The sequence below is a fragment of the Carcharodon carcharias genome, chromosome 9 (assembly GCF_017639515.1).
Source record: "Carcharodon carcharias isolate sCarCar2 chromosome 9, sCarCar2.pri, whole genome shotgun sequence".
NCBI lineage: Eukaryota > Metazoa > Chordata > Chondrichthyes > Lamniformes > Lamnidae > Carcharodon > Carcharodon carcharias.
In genome coordinates, this window is record NC_054475.1 from 44794615 (window position 1) to 44808060 (window position 13446).

Sequence of the window (13446 nt, forward strand, 5' to 3'; positions counted from 1 at the left end):
TTCAAGCTTCATAGGAAGGCATTGGAGATTTTATATTGCTTTCCTAGCACTATAATCTATTATGGACTTGAAAGCGAATTTGAGACATGTAGAAAACAAGATGAATAATTAGCTCGCCTGCCTCGAGCCCACTTGCTTCATAGAAACCATTTCAGCTGTGGTTAGGTATGTGATCTGTCTCCAGATGTTGTTCACATTAATATGTTAAGAATGTAAAAGTTGGAGAAAAACGTTCACCAGCTTGGATGCTATTGAGTTACACAGAGCAGTATATTTTTCAAATAAATGCTCAGCCAAATGGTTCCTCTGATAGCTTGTAGGCAAATGTACCACATGATGTGATCTTTGGCCAAACAGACCAGAAAGGACCCAGAATCAGTCACTGATCTGTGCTCAATTACCTGATCTCAGCTAGGTGTAGAGGACACGACAACTAGTCTCAGCATCATGGGAATATTAGGGAACAGGAGAAGGCCATTCAGCCCCTTGGGCCAGCCCTGCCATTTCATTATATTATGGCTGATCTCCACCTCGACTTCAATTTATCCTTATCCCTGCATGGAGTAGCAATGGTTCCTGCTTCTGTCTAGATGTTAGTAAAAACATTTGTGAGACGAGCTGGAAAAAAACAATTATGCTCTGTTGTCTTAGGTACCCAAGTTGGAAGGCACTGGCTAGCAGTGTCCCACAAGAATCTGTTCTGCAGCCTCAACCATTCACTGTTTACTAATGATTTTGATAACACAATAAAGAGACGTCTATCCAAGTTTGCCAAAGACGCAAAGATTGATGGTATAGTAAATAGTGTAGATGGTGCATAAAATTACAAAGGCTTAAGTTAATGGGCAAAACTTCTGCCTAGATGTTAGTAAACAGTTGGATTTTATTGCAGGCAAGATAAATCCAAGCTATTTTTAAATAGTGAAAAGCTAGGAACAGTAGAGGTCCAAAGTGATTTAAGAGTCCATATACATTAAAATGTAGTAGTCAGGTCCTCACCATCCTGACTTGGAACTTTAGCACCATTCCCTTACTGTCACTGGGTCAAAATCCTGGAACTCCCTAACAGCACTGTACCTACGCCACAGGGACTGCAGCGGTTCAAGAAGGCAGCTCACCACCACCTTCTCAAGGACAATTAGAGATGGGCAATAAATGCTGGCCTAGCCAGCAACACCCACATCCTGTAAATGAATAAAAAAAAGAAAATTAAGAAGTCTAAATGATTGTTAGCCTTCGTAACCAGAGTGCTAGAATATAAAGGGAAGGAAGCTTTGCTGAAGCCATACAAAGCCAGGGTTAAACCACATCTGGAGCATGGTGTATAGTTCTGGGCACCACACTTTAGAAAGGAAATATTAGCCTTGGAAGGAATGCAGTGCAGATTCATCAGAATGTTACCAAGGGTTAGATTATGAGAGAGATTACATACACTAGGCCTGTATTCCTGAAATATTGTGGGCTTAGATTGATTTAATTGTAATTGTTAGATTATTGAAAGAATTTATAGGGTAGTAAGAAAATTTTTTTGCTGGTGGGGGTGTATAGGACAAGGAGACATAACTGTAAAATCACAGCCAGACCACGAGAGAAATTAGGAAACATTTCCTCATGCAAACAGTAGCAAAGCAGTAGATGCTAGCTCTATTTATAATTTTAAGTCTGAGATTGATAAGATTTTTTTCTGGACAAGGGGATAAAGGATATGGGGCCAAAATAAGCGGATTGAGTTAAGATATAGATGCTGACAGAGTAACTAAAGAGAAAATTATTCCGATGGTGGAAAGATCGATAACCGGGGGCACATATTGAAGGTGAATGGCAAAAGAACCAGAGGTGACATAAAGAAAAGCTTTAGTAATCAACAAGTGGTTAGGATTTGGAATTTACTGCCTGATGGAATGGCGGATGCAGATTGAATAGTAACATTCAAAAGGGCATTGGATAAATACTTGATGGAGAAAAGAATTGTAGGGATACAGGGAAAGAACGTGAGTGGGACTAACTCTTCAAAAGAGCCAGCACAGAATCGATGGGCCAAATGGCCTCCTGTGCTGCATTAATCCAACACTCTGTGATCTGGAAATGAAAACCTTACACTAGGTTGCTGAACAAACCAAAAGGAGATGCTTATCCAAAAGTGGATGTGCGTATCAAAAAGACAACACATTGCTGTCAAACATGACATTGATTGCAGAAAATGGGTATATGGGAGACTGAATCCAAATTATATAACAGTCTTAAATATCAATGCCATTAAATAAAAAGCGTGGAACACTTCCACGAAGTAAATCTGAAAAACACTGCATATTGACAATGCATCCAAGTATCCAGGAATAGCAGCTTTCAAACCAACCAATGCTGAGGTAATTGGTAGCAATTTAACGGGTCAGATTCAGAAAGAATTTTGTCTGATCACAGTACAAATTTTATGTCCCAGTTATTCACACAGCTGTGGAAGGTAGTGTCACATTAAACAACTTTGCATTACTTCGTACCATCCTCCGATAAGTGAACAGTTGTGAAGTTTTAGTGGGGCCCAGGGACAATGCTGTGGACCTACACTCAGCAGATTGGGATCAAAATTTGCCAAGAGGTACTGCAAGAATCATTAGGGTTCTTGATAATTCACTGCTGTACAGATGGGTATGGACTACAGAGGCCATTGTTGGTCAAAGGGACATGCTTCAGAAATCCCTCGTTGAGAATGGGATGCTAGTAGAGTATATGTTCAGTGGGAAAAAAAAACAGTCACTTCAGTGGAAAGTACATAGGAAAATCTGGTGTGTGTGACAGGTCATGCAAATTTCTGAATAGGTGCAATGTCAAAGTCAGGGAGAGCCAGTTTTAGTGTCAGTGATCATATCCCAACATACAGAAGGTAAATTTGGTTTATTTAGAGAATCGATATACTGCCTTAGTGACATAAACTCTTGGTTTATCCCAAGGATGAAGAGATTGGGGGAAATCTGCTGTGGGAACAGCTAATTGCTGAACAGAAACAACAGGTTGTAGGATTGTTGCTAACACTTGTTTTGCAACCGTACAAAATCCTTCTTTCCTTTTCCTTCTTACACCCTTTTTTTTCTACAGTATTGCTGTTGAAGGCAAACATGTTATCACAGGAAACCCAAAACTTAACTGACTCGGTGCTAGTGCTGGTGGATAAACTGGAACATTATTCCAGTGGATGGGTATTTTACTTTCTGTCCTTCACCAAAAGTACCATTGACACCAAATTCAAACATGTATTGCCAAGATCACTTAATGTCATGTTCAAGTTAGCAATATGCTTTCATAAGTGCTGAACAATACGTGCCTTCCCCTGGCAATGGGCTAGGTCCTTGATCAGATCCACCATACTGGAAATTTCCCACTGTTGCCATCTCCACCTTACATGTTTAAGCAGATTGGTCAACAATGGAAACTGGTGCCATGAACAAAGTACATGACATCAGGCAAGCAAAGACCCCCTGATTTTCCTGTGAACATTCTCCTTCCTCACAGCAACATGAAATTAAATTGGGAGCTCAGTCAGTGGAGGCAGGTGAATGTGACCCCAAAGTCCTATTGAGGTACTGCCTCACCCATGGTACTGCCCATTGGTGCACCATATAGCGCATAATTGTCCTTCCACACTTGAATATATTTTTATTTTCCTCATACCTAGTCTGTGCGTATCTCTTTGCTTCCTCTTCCTGGCGAGCAGTAACCTCAGCATGAAGAGCTTCCTCGAGGAGTTTCTGCATATCCTCCAACTCACGAATCCGTTTTTTCTGACGGTCTGCCTCTGCCTCCTTCAATTCCATCTCTGCTTGCATACTGGCTCGAGCCTGAAGAGAAAACACGGTTAGCAAATGAAAATGTACACAATGCCTGTCAGTGGCCTGTAGCCTTAATTATGGCTTGACCCATCTATCCAAAGCATTGAAGTTTTGATCATTGGATTAAATAGTGGTCTGGTTTGAAATCTTGCCTGACTGATAGGATGAAAATCTTCTCTGCTAACAGTAAGGGTCCTTTGTGGACAATCTCAATCCAGTTCCAAATGGGCATCTGCTTAATAGCACAAATCCACCTCAATTTACTTCAGATAATTATAGGAGGGTTGATCAGTAAGATCGCAGATGACATGAAAATTGGTGGGGTGGTAAATAGTGAGGAGGATAGCCTTAGATTACAGGAGAATATAGGCAGGCTGGTCAGATGGGCTGATCAGTGGCAAATGGAATTTAACCCAGATAAGTGTGAGGTGATGCACCTGGGCAGGACAAACAAGACACGGGAATACACGATGACGGTAGGACCCTGGGAAGTACCGAGGATCAGAGGGATCTTGGTGTACGTGCCCACTGGTCCCTTAAGGTAGTGGGACAGGTAGATAAGGTGCTTAAGAAGGCATATGGGATACTTGCCTTTATTAGCAGAGGCATAGAATATAAGAGCAGGGAGGTTATGCTAGAACTGTATAAAACACTGGTTAGGCCACAGCTAGAGTATTGTGTGGAGTTCTGGAATCCGCATTATAGGAAGGGTGTGATTGCATTAGAGAGAGTGCAGAGGAGATTTACCAGGATGTTGCCTGGGCTGGAGAGTTTTAGTTATGAGGGGAGATTGGATAGACTGGGGTTATTTTCCCTGGAGCAGAGGAGATTGAAGGGGGACATGATTGAGGTGTATAAAATTATGAGGGGCATAGATAGGGTAGACAGGAAGGAACTTTGCCTCTTGGTGGAGGGATCAATAACCAGGGGCATAGATTTAAAATAAGGGGCAGGAGGTTTAGAGAAGATGTTCGGAAGAATTTTTTCACCCAGAGGAACTCACTGCCTCATAACATTTAAGAAGTATTTGGATGTGCACTTGCGATGCCATGGCATACAAGGCTATGGGCCTAGAGCAAAAAAATGGGATTAGAATAGTTAGGTACTTGTTTGACTGGCACAGACTCGATGGACTGAAGGGCCTTTTTCTGCACTGTAGACCTCTATGACTCTATAAAGCACAATGTAGTTATTGCAGAAATGCAAAATATCACCTGGGTATTTTTCTGAGACTGGGGCTGAGTAACACTGTGGGAGGGAGTTTTATCTAAAAGAATGGAAGAACCCCCTCACTTCACAGTAAAACATGTGAAATTCCTAACTTTTCAAGGACGTAAAAATAAAATTCCTAAAGCACAATGCAGAATAATATGAGAACAACCCAAGAATACACGCGCATGTTTGCAGAAAAAAGCAGAACAAACCGAACTGACCTAAAGCAACCTTAGTTATTACGTAAAGCAGATGACTGACATTGTTAGTGCTGAGTAATGGACTTTGTTAGTAAGTTTTTTCTCCTTACTACTATCCCACACCTACGCCTCACAACCCCACATTCTCAGAGGAATCTTCCCTCGCCTAATCCTCCTCAGTTACCAATTCACCAACCTCATCCAGTCTATTTGGCCTCTGACCTGTTCAGCTTGCCGAAGCTGTATTTCCAGTGCCCTCTGCATCTCCTCATGCTGCTGTTTCCTTCGCTGCTCTTCTTCTTTTAGAAGTGTTTCTGCCTGGCGCTGGGCCTGAAGTGAAGGAGGAAAAATACCTCATATTTTAGAAAATTAGCTTCAATCATTTAAAATTAAAATGATTACTTTTCATTTATGAACTCAATATTATCACATGACACTGAATTAATAATATTGCCCATGGCCTACATGTGCCCTGACCAACACCTAGCTTTCGGAGGTCCTGCAGTTCCATATGTCAATAATCATATTTGACTATGAAAGATATAAGAGTCATGCTGAAAAGGCTAAAGAAAAAAGTAGAATGACATTCACAAAAACATTGGCCCATGGGCCTTAAAGTGTCATTCTAGTGCCTTTAGACAAAGTGTTCTGGAACTATAAAGGAGGACCAATACAAGCCAGGCCAGAGTTTTAGATGTTTTAAAATGTTTGTTAAAGATGACTCTGAAATAGGAGTTTATTGTGATTAATGCCACTTGATGGAACATATACAATTGGGTTTACTTATTTAACTTATGATAAGCTTTACTTATTTAACAGTATTAGAATGGTTTAACTGAAGATAGGATTAAGCACCTCTTCCTCTCGCCACCTTAACAAAAGATCTAGTCAGTTAAGGTTGTCTTTTCCCCACTTCGTCAATTTTCTCTTCAACTCTCCATTTTTCTGGGGTGAAAATCAGTGAATACCAGATGCATCCAGTAACTCACTCAAATACATTCATGTGTGAGGCCTGATCATGTTGGCAGGCTATACATTTTTGGGGGCTGGACCTCATCCAGCATGATTCATTTGATGAGGCTCATTAATTGATTTTCTTTCTTCTGATCTAGGAATCCAATGGCCATTTACTGCGATCACCTCATTCAGCACATACACGGTGAGCGAATTAGTACTTCTGTGGTCTGCATGCATTATTCACTGGATAATCTCACTGCGGTATTGGGAAACTCTTAAAAAAACTACTTGAGGACTTGAGTATTTATTCTGAAAGTCTAGAAGAAAAAACAGCGAAAATGAGGCTGAATTGAAAGATCAGAGTAACTTTTACAATCTGATCTTGAGCTGAGTAACCATATTGTCACCACAAAGTCCATTGAGTCCACTCAAGTTGTTATAACGTTTGAATGCCTATTTAAGTGGCATTCTTCTTAATTAGGATATGAAAGGAAATGCTATCACTATTTTGCTGACAATACATCCAAATCGTATCTGTAATGGAGCTAGACAATGGCAAGAATGTCACCCATATGGAGGCCATTTTTACCAGTTAAAGTCTTCAGAAAATGTTAAGCTTCTGGAATGGTTGAAATGAAACTAGAAATGCTGCCACTGATTCAGGTATTACATTGTATTATAGGGCAGGATTTTTCAGTCGTGGGGTTTCAGGCTCCACCACCTGAAGAGTTGGTGGGAATGCATTCCTGATCACAATAGCCTTGCAGGCATTTAAAGCTCCATAGAGTGTCAGTCAATTGACTGGATGCAACACTTCCACCCGTCACTTGGGAGGAAGTCCTGCCTCAGAATGCTGCCAGCCAATCTGACTGGCTGGCAGCTCCGTAGTCCCAGCAGCACCCGTGGCAGAAGTAGCCAGAATTGGGCCTACAAAGGGTCCCCAGGTTCTAAGTCATGGAGTCCAGTCCCAGCTAAGTGCGAGGGATCTCATGGTGGGGAGAGGGGACGAGGCCCGGCAGGGATGTGGAGAATGGGGTGAGGGTCTTGATCAAGAGGCTGGGAGGAAAGACTGAGCACCTTGGGTGGGGCAGACCTTGTGGGAGACACCCTCCCAGCCCACCCTGTTCCTGACTGAAGCCCCAGCAATTTAACCAGGTGGGCTCCCCCCACCACCCCGATCCTCTCCCTCCAGCCTCAAATTTAAGACAAGGTGGCAAGCAGCCCTAAGGGACTCCATTGAGGTGAGGGCGGGCGGGCCGTCCCAGGCCTTGATTGCCCCCATAAACATGAGAACATAGGAAATAGGAGCAGGAATAGGCCATTCAGCCCTTCGAGCCTGCTCCGCTATCCAATGAGATCATGGCTGATCTTCAATTTCAACATCATTTTCCTGCACTACCTCTTGATGTTTTTAATATGTTGAAATCTATTGATAGTCTTGAACACACTCAAAGACTGAGTGTCCACAGCCCTCTGGGGCAGAGAATTCCAAAGATTCACCACCCTCTGAGTGAAGAAATTCCTCCTCATTTCAGTCCTAAATGATTGGCCCCTTATCTGAGACTGTGTCCCCTGGTTCTAGACACCCCCCACTAGCCGGGGGAATCATCCTTCCTGCTTCTACCCTGTCGAACCCTGTAAGAATTTTGTATTGTCCGTATGAGATCATCACTCATTCTTTTGAACTCCAGAGAAATGAGGCTCAGTCTATTTAATATTTCCTCATAGGACAATCCTTCCATCCCAGGAATTTGAGTGCAAAGAAGATTTACCAATCTGTCTATGGCAAGTATTTCATTCCTTAGGTAAGGAGACCAAAACTACAAATAGTACTCCAGGTGTGGTCTCATCAAGGCTTTATACAACTGCAGCAAGGCATCTTTTCCCCTATACTCAAATCCTCTTGTAATAAAGGCCAGCATACTACTTGCCTTCTTAATTCCTGCTGTACCTGCATGTTAGCTTTCAGCAGCTCATGAACAAGGGCACCAAAATCCCTTTGAAATTCAACACTTCCCAGCCTCTCACCATTTAAAAAATGCTCTATATTTCTGTTTTTCTTGCCAAAAATGGATAACCTCACATTTCTGCAAAATATATTCCATCTGCCAAATTTTTGCCCACTCACCTAGCCTCTCCAAATCCCCTTAAGTGTCTTTGCATCCTCCTCCACAATTCACACTTCCACCTAGTTTTGTGTCACCTGCAAACTTGGAAATACTACATTAATCCCCACATCCAAATCATTGATATAGATTGTGAATAGCTGGGGCCCAATCACGGGTCCTTCTGGTACCCCAACAGTCACACTCTGCCAACCTGAAAATGGCTCATTTATTCCTACACTCTGTGTTCTGTCTGTTAACCAGTTCTCAATCCATGTCAGTATATTCCCCCCAATCCCATGTGCACTATTTTGTTTACTAAATTCTTGCATGGGACCTTATCAAAATCCTTCTGAAAATCTAAATATACCTCACCCAAAGGGTCTCCCTTTCTATTCTGCTAGTTACATCCTCAAAAAGCTCCAACAGGCTTGTTAAACACGATGTCCCTTCCTTAAATCCATGTCAACTCTCCCCAATCCTACCATATTTTCTAAGGGCAGCATTTTCCCCTCCGTTGTGGGTGGGGGGTGGTGGGTGGGGGGGGTTGGTGGTGGCGGCGTAGCGCGGGAACAGGCTCCCGATCGGCACCCCCAGTTGGGGGCATACTGCCATTTTACATGGGTGGGCCAATTAAGGCCCACCTAGCATGATGTCCACTCGGAACCCCTGTGCAGGCTTGGGGGGGTTCCCTGAGCCAGGAGTGCGCTCTTTCGCACAAGTGCTGCCTCAGGGAGAACAGTTGAAGTTATAAAAATTTTTAAAGGTTAGAAAAAATTTTCCTGCCATGTCCCCTCATGTGACACTGTCACATGAGCTGGGAAATGTCCATTACTTTTATTTTTAAAATTCTGAAGACGTTAAATCCCTCATGAAACCTTATCCTGCCCATGGATGAGGTTTCATGCTTTTTCACTTGCCTGCCAACCTTAAGGTTGGACAGGCAGGTCCATTCATCATTTCAATTACTCTTTTAATGGCCTTAATAGGCCGTTGACAGCAAGGCGGACTGAAAATTTAAATAGCACGGGGAGAAGTCGGGACGCACGCCCAACATCACCCTGCGTCATTTTATGTGTCGGCGAGCAGGCCCTGCCCCCACTCGGCAACTGGAAAAAGCTGCCCTAAGTGTCCTCATATCCTCCTTTATTACAGATTCAAGCATTTGCAGTCAGGTCGGGGGCAGGTGGTGGAGAGGGGGGGGTGGGGGGGGGGCGGGGCGGGGGGGGGAGGTCACTTGGGGAATTTTACAGGCCTCCCTGCAAACCCAGCAGCCATTCTGTCCATAATGGAGTCAGCTTAATTAATAAAACAGCTCATAGCTACAAGTTATCTTAAATCATTAGCTTACCCTCAAAATGATTAAGTACATAAAATACTATTTACAAACATCTGCTGGATGCAAGTCCATTCTAAGAGCACAAGTAATTTTGTTGCATTATATCGTTTTATGAACCAAAATTATCGGGCTCCCACATCAGTCCCTTTATTTGTAAGTCACCACAAAACATCCTCATCCCTGATCCCAAAACTGTCAGATTAACACACATTAAAATGAACACAAATAGGGACTAATGGCTTTTTTTGGTTAGCAATGTCAATTAAACTAATATTTTATCACGGTTTTGATAATTTAAAGAGTGCCTCCTGAGAGGTGCTGACACATTGAAGTGAATTGTTTATGAGTTGTGGTCAGAGAATCATCTGCAATGGTTTCTTTTCCACTCCTGGCACATTATCCCTGGTGTCCCACAAAGCTTTTTCCTTGGCCCCCTCCTATTTCTAATTTACATGCTGTCCCTCAGCGATATCATCCAAAAACACAACTTTACATTTCACTTGTATGCTGATGAGATCCAGCTTCACCTCACCACCACCTCTCTCTACCCCTCTGGTGTGTCTAAATCATTGGACTGTTTAACCAACATCGAGTCCTGGATGGGCAGAAATTTTCTCCAATTAAATATTGAGGAGACTGAAGCCATTGTTTTCGGTTCCCACCACAAACTCTGTTCCCCAGCTACTGACTCCATCTCTCTCCCTGGGTACCACATGAGGCTGAACCAGGCTTTTCTCAACTTTGGTGTCATATTTGTCCTTGAGGTGAGTGTTTGGCCACAGGTGCATGCATCACTAAGACTCCTGTTTCCTCCTCCACAACATTGCTCAACTCCCCCCACCCACCGACCCCCCACTCCCCACCCCCTCCACCCCCACACCGCCTTAGCTCATCTGCTGCTGAAATCTTCATCCATGCCTTTTTTACTTCTAGACCTGACTATATGCTCTCCTGGCCTCCTCCATCCTGCACCCTCCATAAACCTGAGGATATCCGAAACTCTACTGCCTGTATTCCTCTAATGTCTTATTCAACCATCACCCCTGTGCTTGCTGACCTACACTGGCTCCTAGTTTAAGTAATGCCTCGACTTCAAAATTCTCTTCCTTGTTTTCAAATCCTCCAGGCCTCACCCCTCCCTATCTCTGTAACCTCCATCAGCCCTAGAACCTTTTAAGAAATCTGCTTCTTGCTGTTTGTTACAAGATGCCTTTTCCATTGTCTTCTGCTAACCACTATTACCTCTTTAAGTAGTTCCAGCTCCTGCAGTTTTCTTTCCTTCTCTTCCTGGAGCTGTTTGAGTCTCTGAAGTTCTTCCTCCTTCGCTGCTTTCTGTTTCTCCCGAAGGGCTCGCTGATCATGCCTTTTCTGTTTTAAATCCTTGTGCAAAGATTTCTTCCCCTCTGCCTGTAACCGGATTGCTGTCTGAATGGCTGAAGGTAAAGATCAAAAGGAAATGAAACGGCATGTAGCCAAGCCCTTAAAATCCACAAAGAAAAATAGAGAAACCATTATGCTTGTCCCCAGTCTTTTCCCATTCCCTCCCCTATTGTCCCTGAAGTAGTATCTCATGTTGATGTATAATCACATGTCCACTGACAGGCTTCCATCATTGAACATCCCTTATGGGTAGGTCCAGACATGGAGCATGATGGACTATTCATTCAACTATTGATGGGCAGTCAGGAGAGGTGAAATTCAAAGCCAAGCCAAATGCTACCTTCACATGATGTTCACACATTGCTATTGATCGTTAGCAAGAAGCCATAAAGAATGAGAACTTTGGCCAATTCTGCCCTGCTCCCTGACCTAGGAGACTGAGTCCAATGCTTCCCTGGATGTAAGCAATTGCCTACATAAGGTAGTGAAAGTCTGCTCGGATCTTTGCAACCACACACTGGAACGAGTGTTTTGAGAAAAGAGCGGGAATGCACGTTGTAAAAAAATGTGGGCAGAAGCCAACCTCTGCCCATGATCAGGGCCGGACTGTGATTTCACGCTGGAGGGGAGGGCAAATGAGGTGAGCAGGGAACTTGGCGCATGCGTGTGAGTGCGCACTGGAAAAGCTCCCTGAGGCACATGAAGAGTTCTGAAAAACGAAAACAAAGAATTTTTAAATGTTATAAAACATGTCCCCTCATGGGATTCTGTAATATGAGCAGGGACATGTTATGAATAAGATGCAAAATTTTTTTATTTTATTTTTATTTGCTATTGGAAACCTCATCCCACCTGTGGATGAGGCTTCCTAAAAAGTGTAATGGCTGCTTGGCCTTTTCGCCTATCCGCCAACCATAAGGTTGGATGGGCAGCGAAACATTTAAGTTAATTAATACTTTAATGGCCCTAATAGGCTTTCTAATTGTCGGTGGGTGTGATGCCAATTCCCCCATGCGCCTGCCGACCAAACTATTGCACAACTGCACATTGACATTGGGACGCACGCGCGTCATTTCATGTCAAACAGGTCAGGCGCACGCTCGCTCAGGTGAAAATTCTGCCCAATTAGAGCTTTTTGGAACTGAATACTATCAGATAACACTTGATCTATTGATTGACGGAGGGTTGCCAGTGTCCAGGCTCTGGGCCACTGACAGATAACATTGTGCGAATAAAAACACTTTTAACAAAATTATCTAAATGCAATCTTTGCATTCTTAGGTGTGTTTCGAGTACAAGCAACCCATTTCAGATTAATCCTTTTACCTGTTGTCCACTCCTGTCGCTGCTTTGTGTCTGATGCACTCATCTCATAAGTTCTTGATGGCGTCTTTACACAGAACATGCATCTCTTCCCATCTCGGTCCGATAGAATCTTAAAAATAAATATATTAAAATGATGTATATTTGAATTACAAATCTGTAGCAGAATTTTCTGAGTTAATGACAAGAGTTCCATTGGCATATTTCACAAAACTTGCGACCCATGTCACAGTCGTAAATGGTTAACCATGTTCACCTCTACACAGCAGTTCCTATCCAGAGGGATGCAGCCTTTCTTTTCCTTCCGATCTTCACTCACATAGTAGCTAAGGATGCTTGGTTTGAGGATGAACCATCGCTCAGTCCAGTTGCGCCTCAACTGGCCCTTCTTCCATAAGTAGCCCTGGCACAACACAGGAAAGTAAAAACAAATCAGAAATAATTCCTTCAGTTTTGAAAATAGTTATTGATGGTATTAATAAGAATGCAAACTAGGTAAAGCAAGTATACCAACACATAAAATACAAGTGACAAATGCAACTGCTCTTAATAATTATACATTCTGTTGTTTAAACCAGCAGGTAAGAGGCATCAACTGATTAATTATGACTATGTAGCTTATAATTTCTGGTACTAAACTCTGATTAGGTTGGTTTCTTATGGTGATTAAATTATTTCCCAATTTTATTTTTTATTATTTGTTCATGGGATGGCAGTGTCACTGGCTAATGCAGCATTTGCCCATCACTAATTGCCCTTGAGAAAGTGGTGGTGAGTTGCCTTCTTGAACCGCTGCAATCTATGTGGTTTAGGTACACCCACAGTGGTATTAAGGAGGGAGTTCCACGATTTTGACCCAGCAACAGTGGAGGAAGAACAGCGATACAGTTTCAAGTCATGATGGTGTGTGGCTTGGAGGGGAACTTGCGGATAGTGGTGTTCCCATGCATCTGCTGCCCCTGTCCTTCTAGGCGGTAGAGGTCACGGGTTGTCAAAAGAGCCTCGGTGAGTTGTTGCAGTGCATCTTGTAGATGGTACACACTGCTGCCACTGTGCATCGGTGTTGGAGGGAGTGAGTCTTTAAGGTGGTAGATGGGATGCCAATC

General features: G+C 43.0%; 1 protein-coding gene across 2 annotated transcripts in view; it reads right to left on the bottom strand.

Moving 5' to 3' along the window:
• Positions 1 to 13446, bottom strand: part of LOC121282201 (differentially expressed in FDCP 6 homolog) — a 282331-nt gene that overhangs the window by 19094 nt on the left and 249791 nt on the right. For both annotated transcript variants that reach the window (XM_041195784.1, XM_041195783.1), the window contains exons 5-9: positions 12597 to 12743; positions 12344 to 12452; positions 10880 to 11070; positions 5459 to 5566; positions 3667 to 3833 (exon numbers count right to left, since the gene is read on the bottom strand). In XM_041195784.1, the coding sequence (XP_041051718.1) occupies positions 3667 to 3833; positions 5459 to 5566; positions 10880 to 11070; positions 12344 to 12452; positions 12597 to 12743 (722 nt within the window). The remainder of the gene's footprint in view (positions 1 to 3666; positions 3834 to 5458; positions 5567 to 10879; positions 11071 to 12343; positions 12453 to 12596; positions 12744 to 13446) is intronic.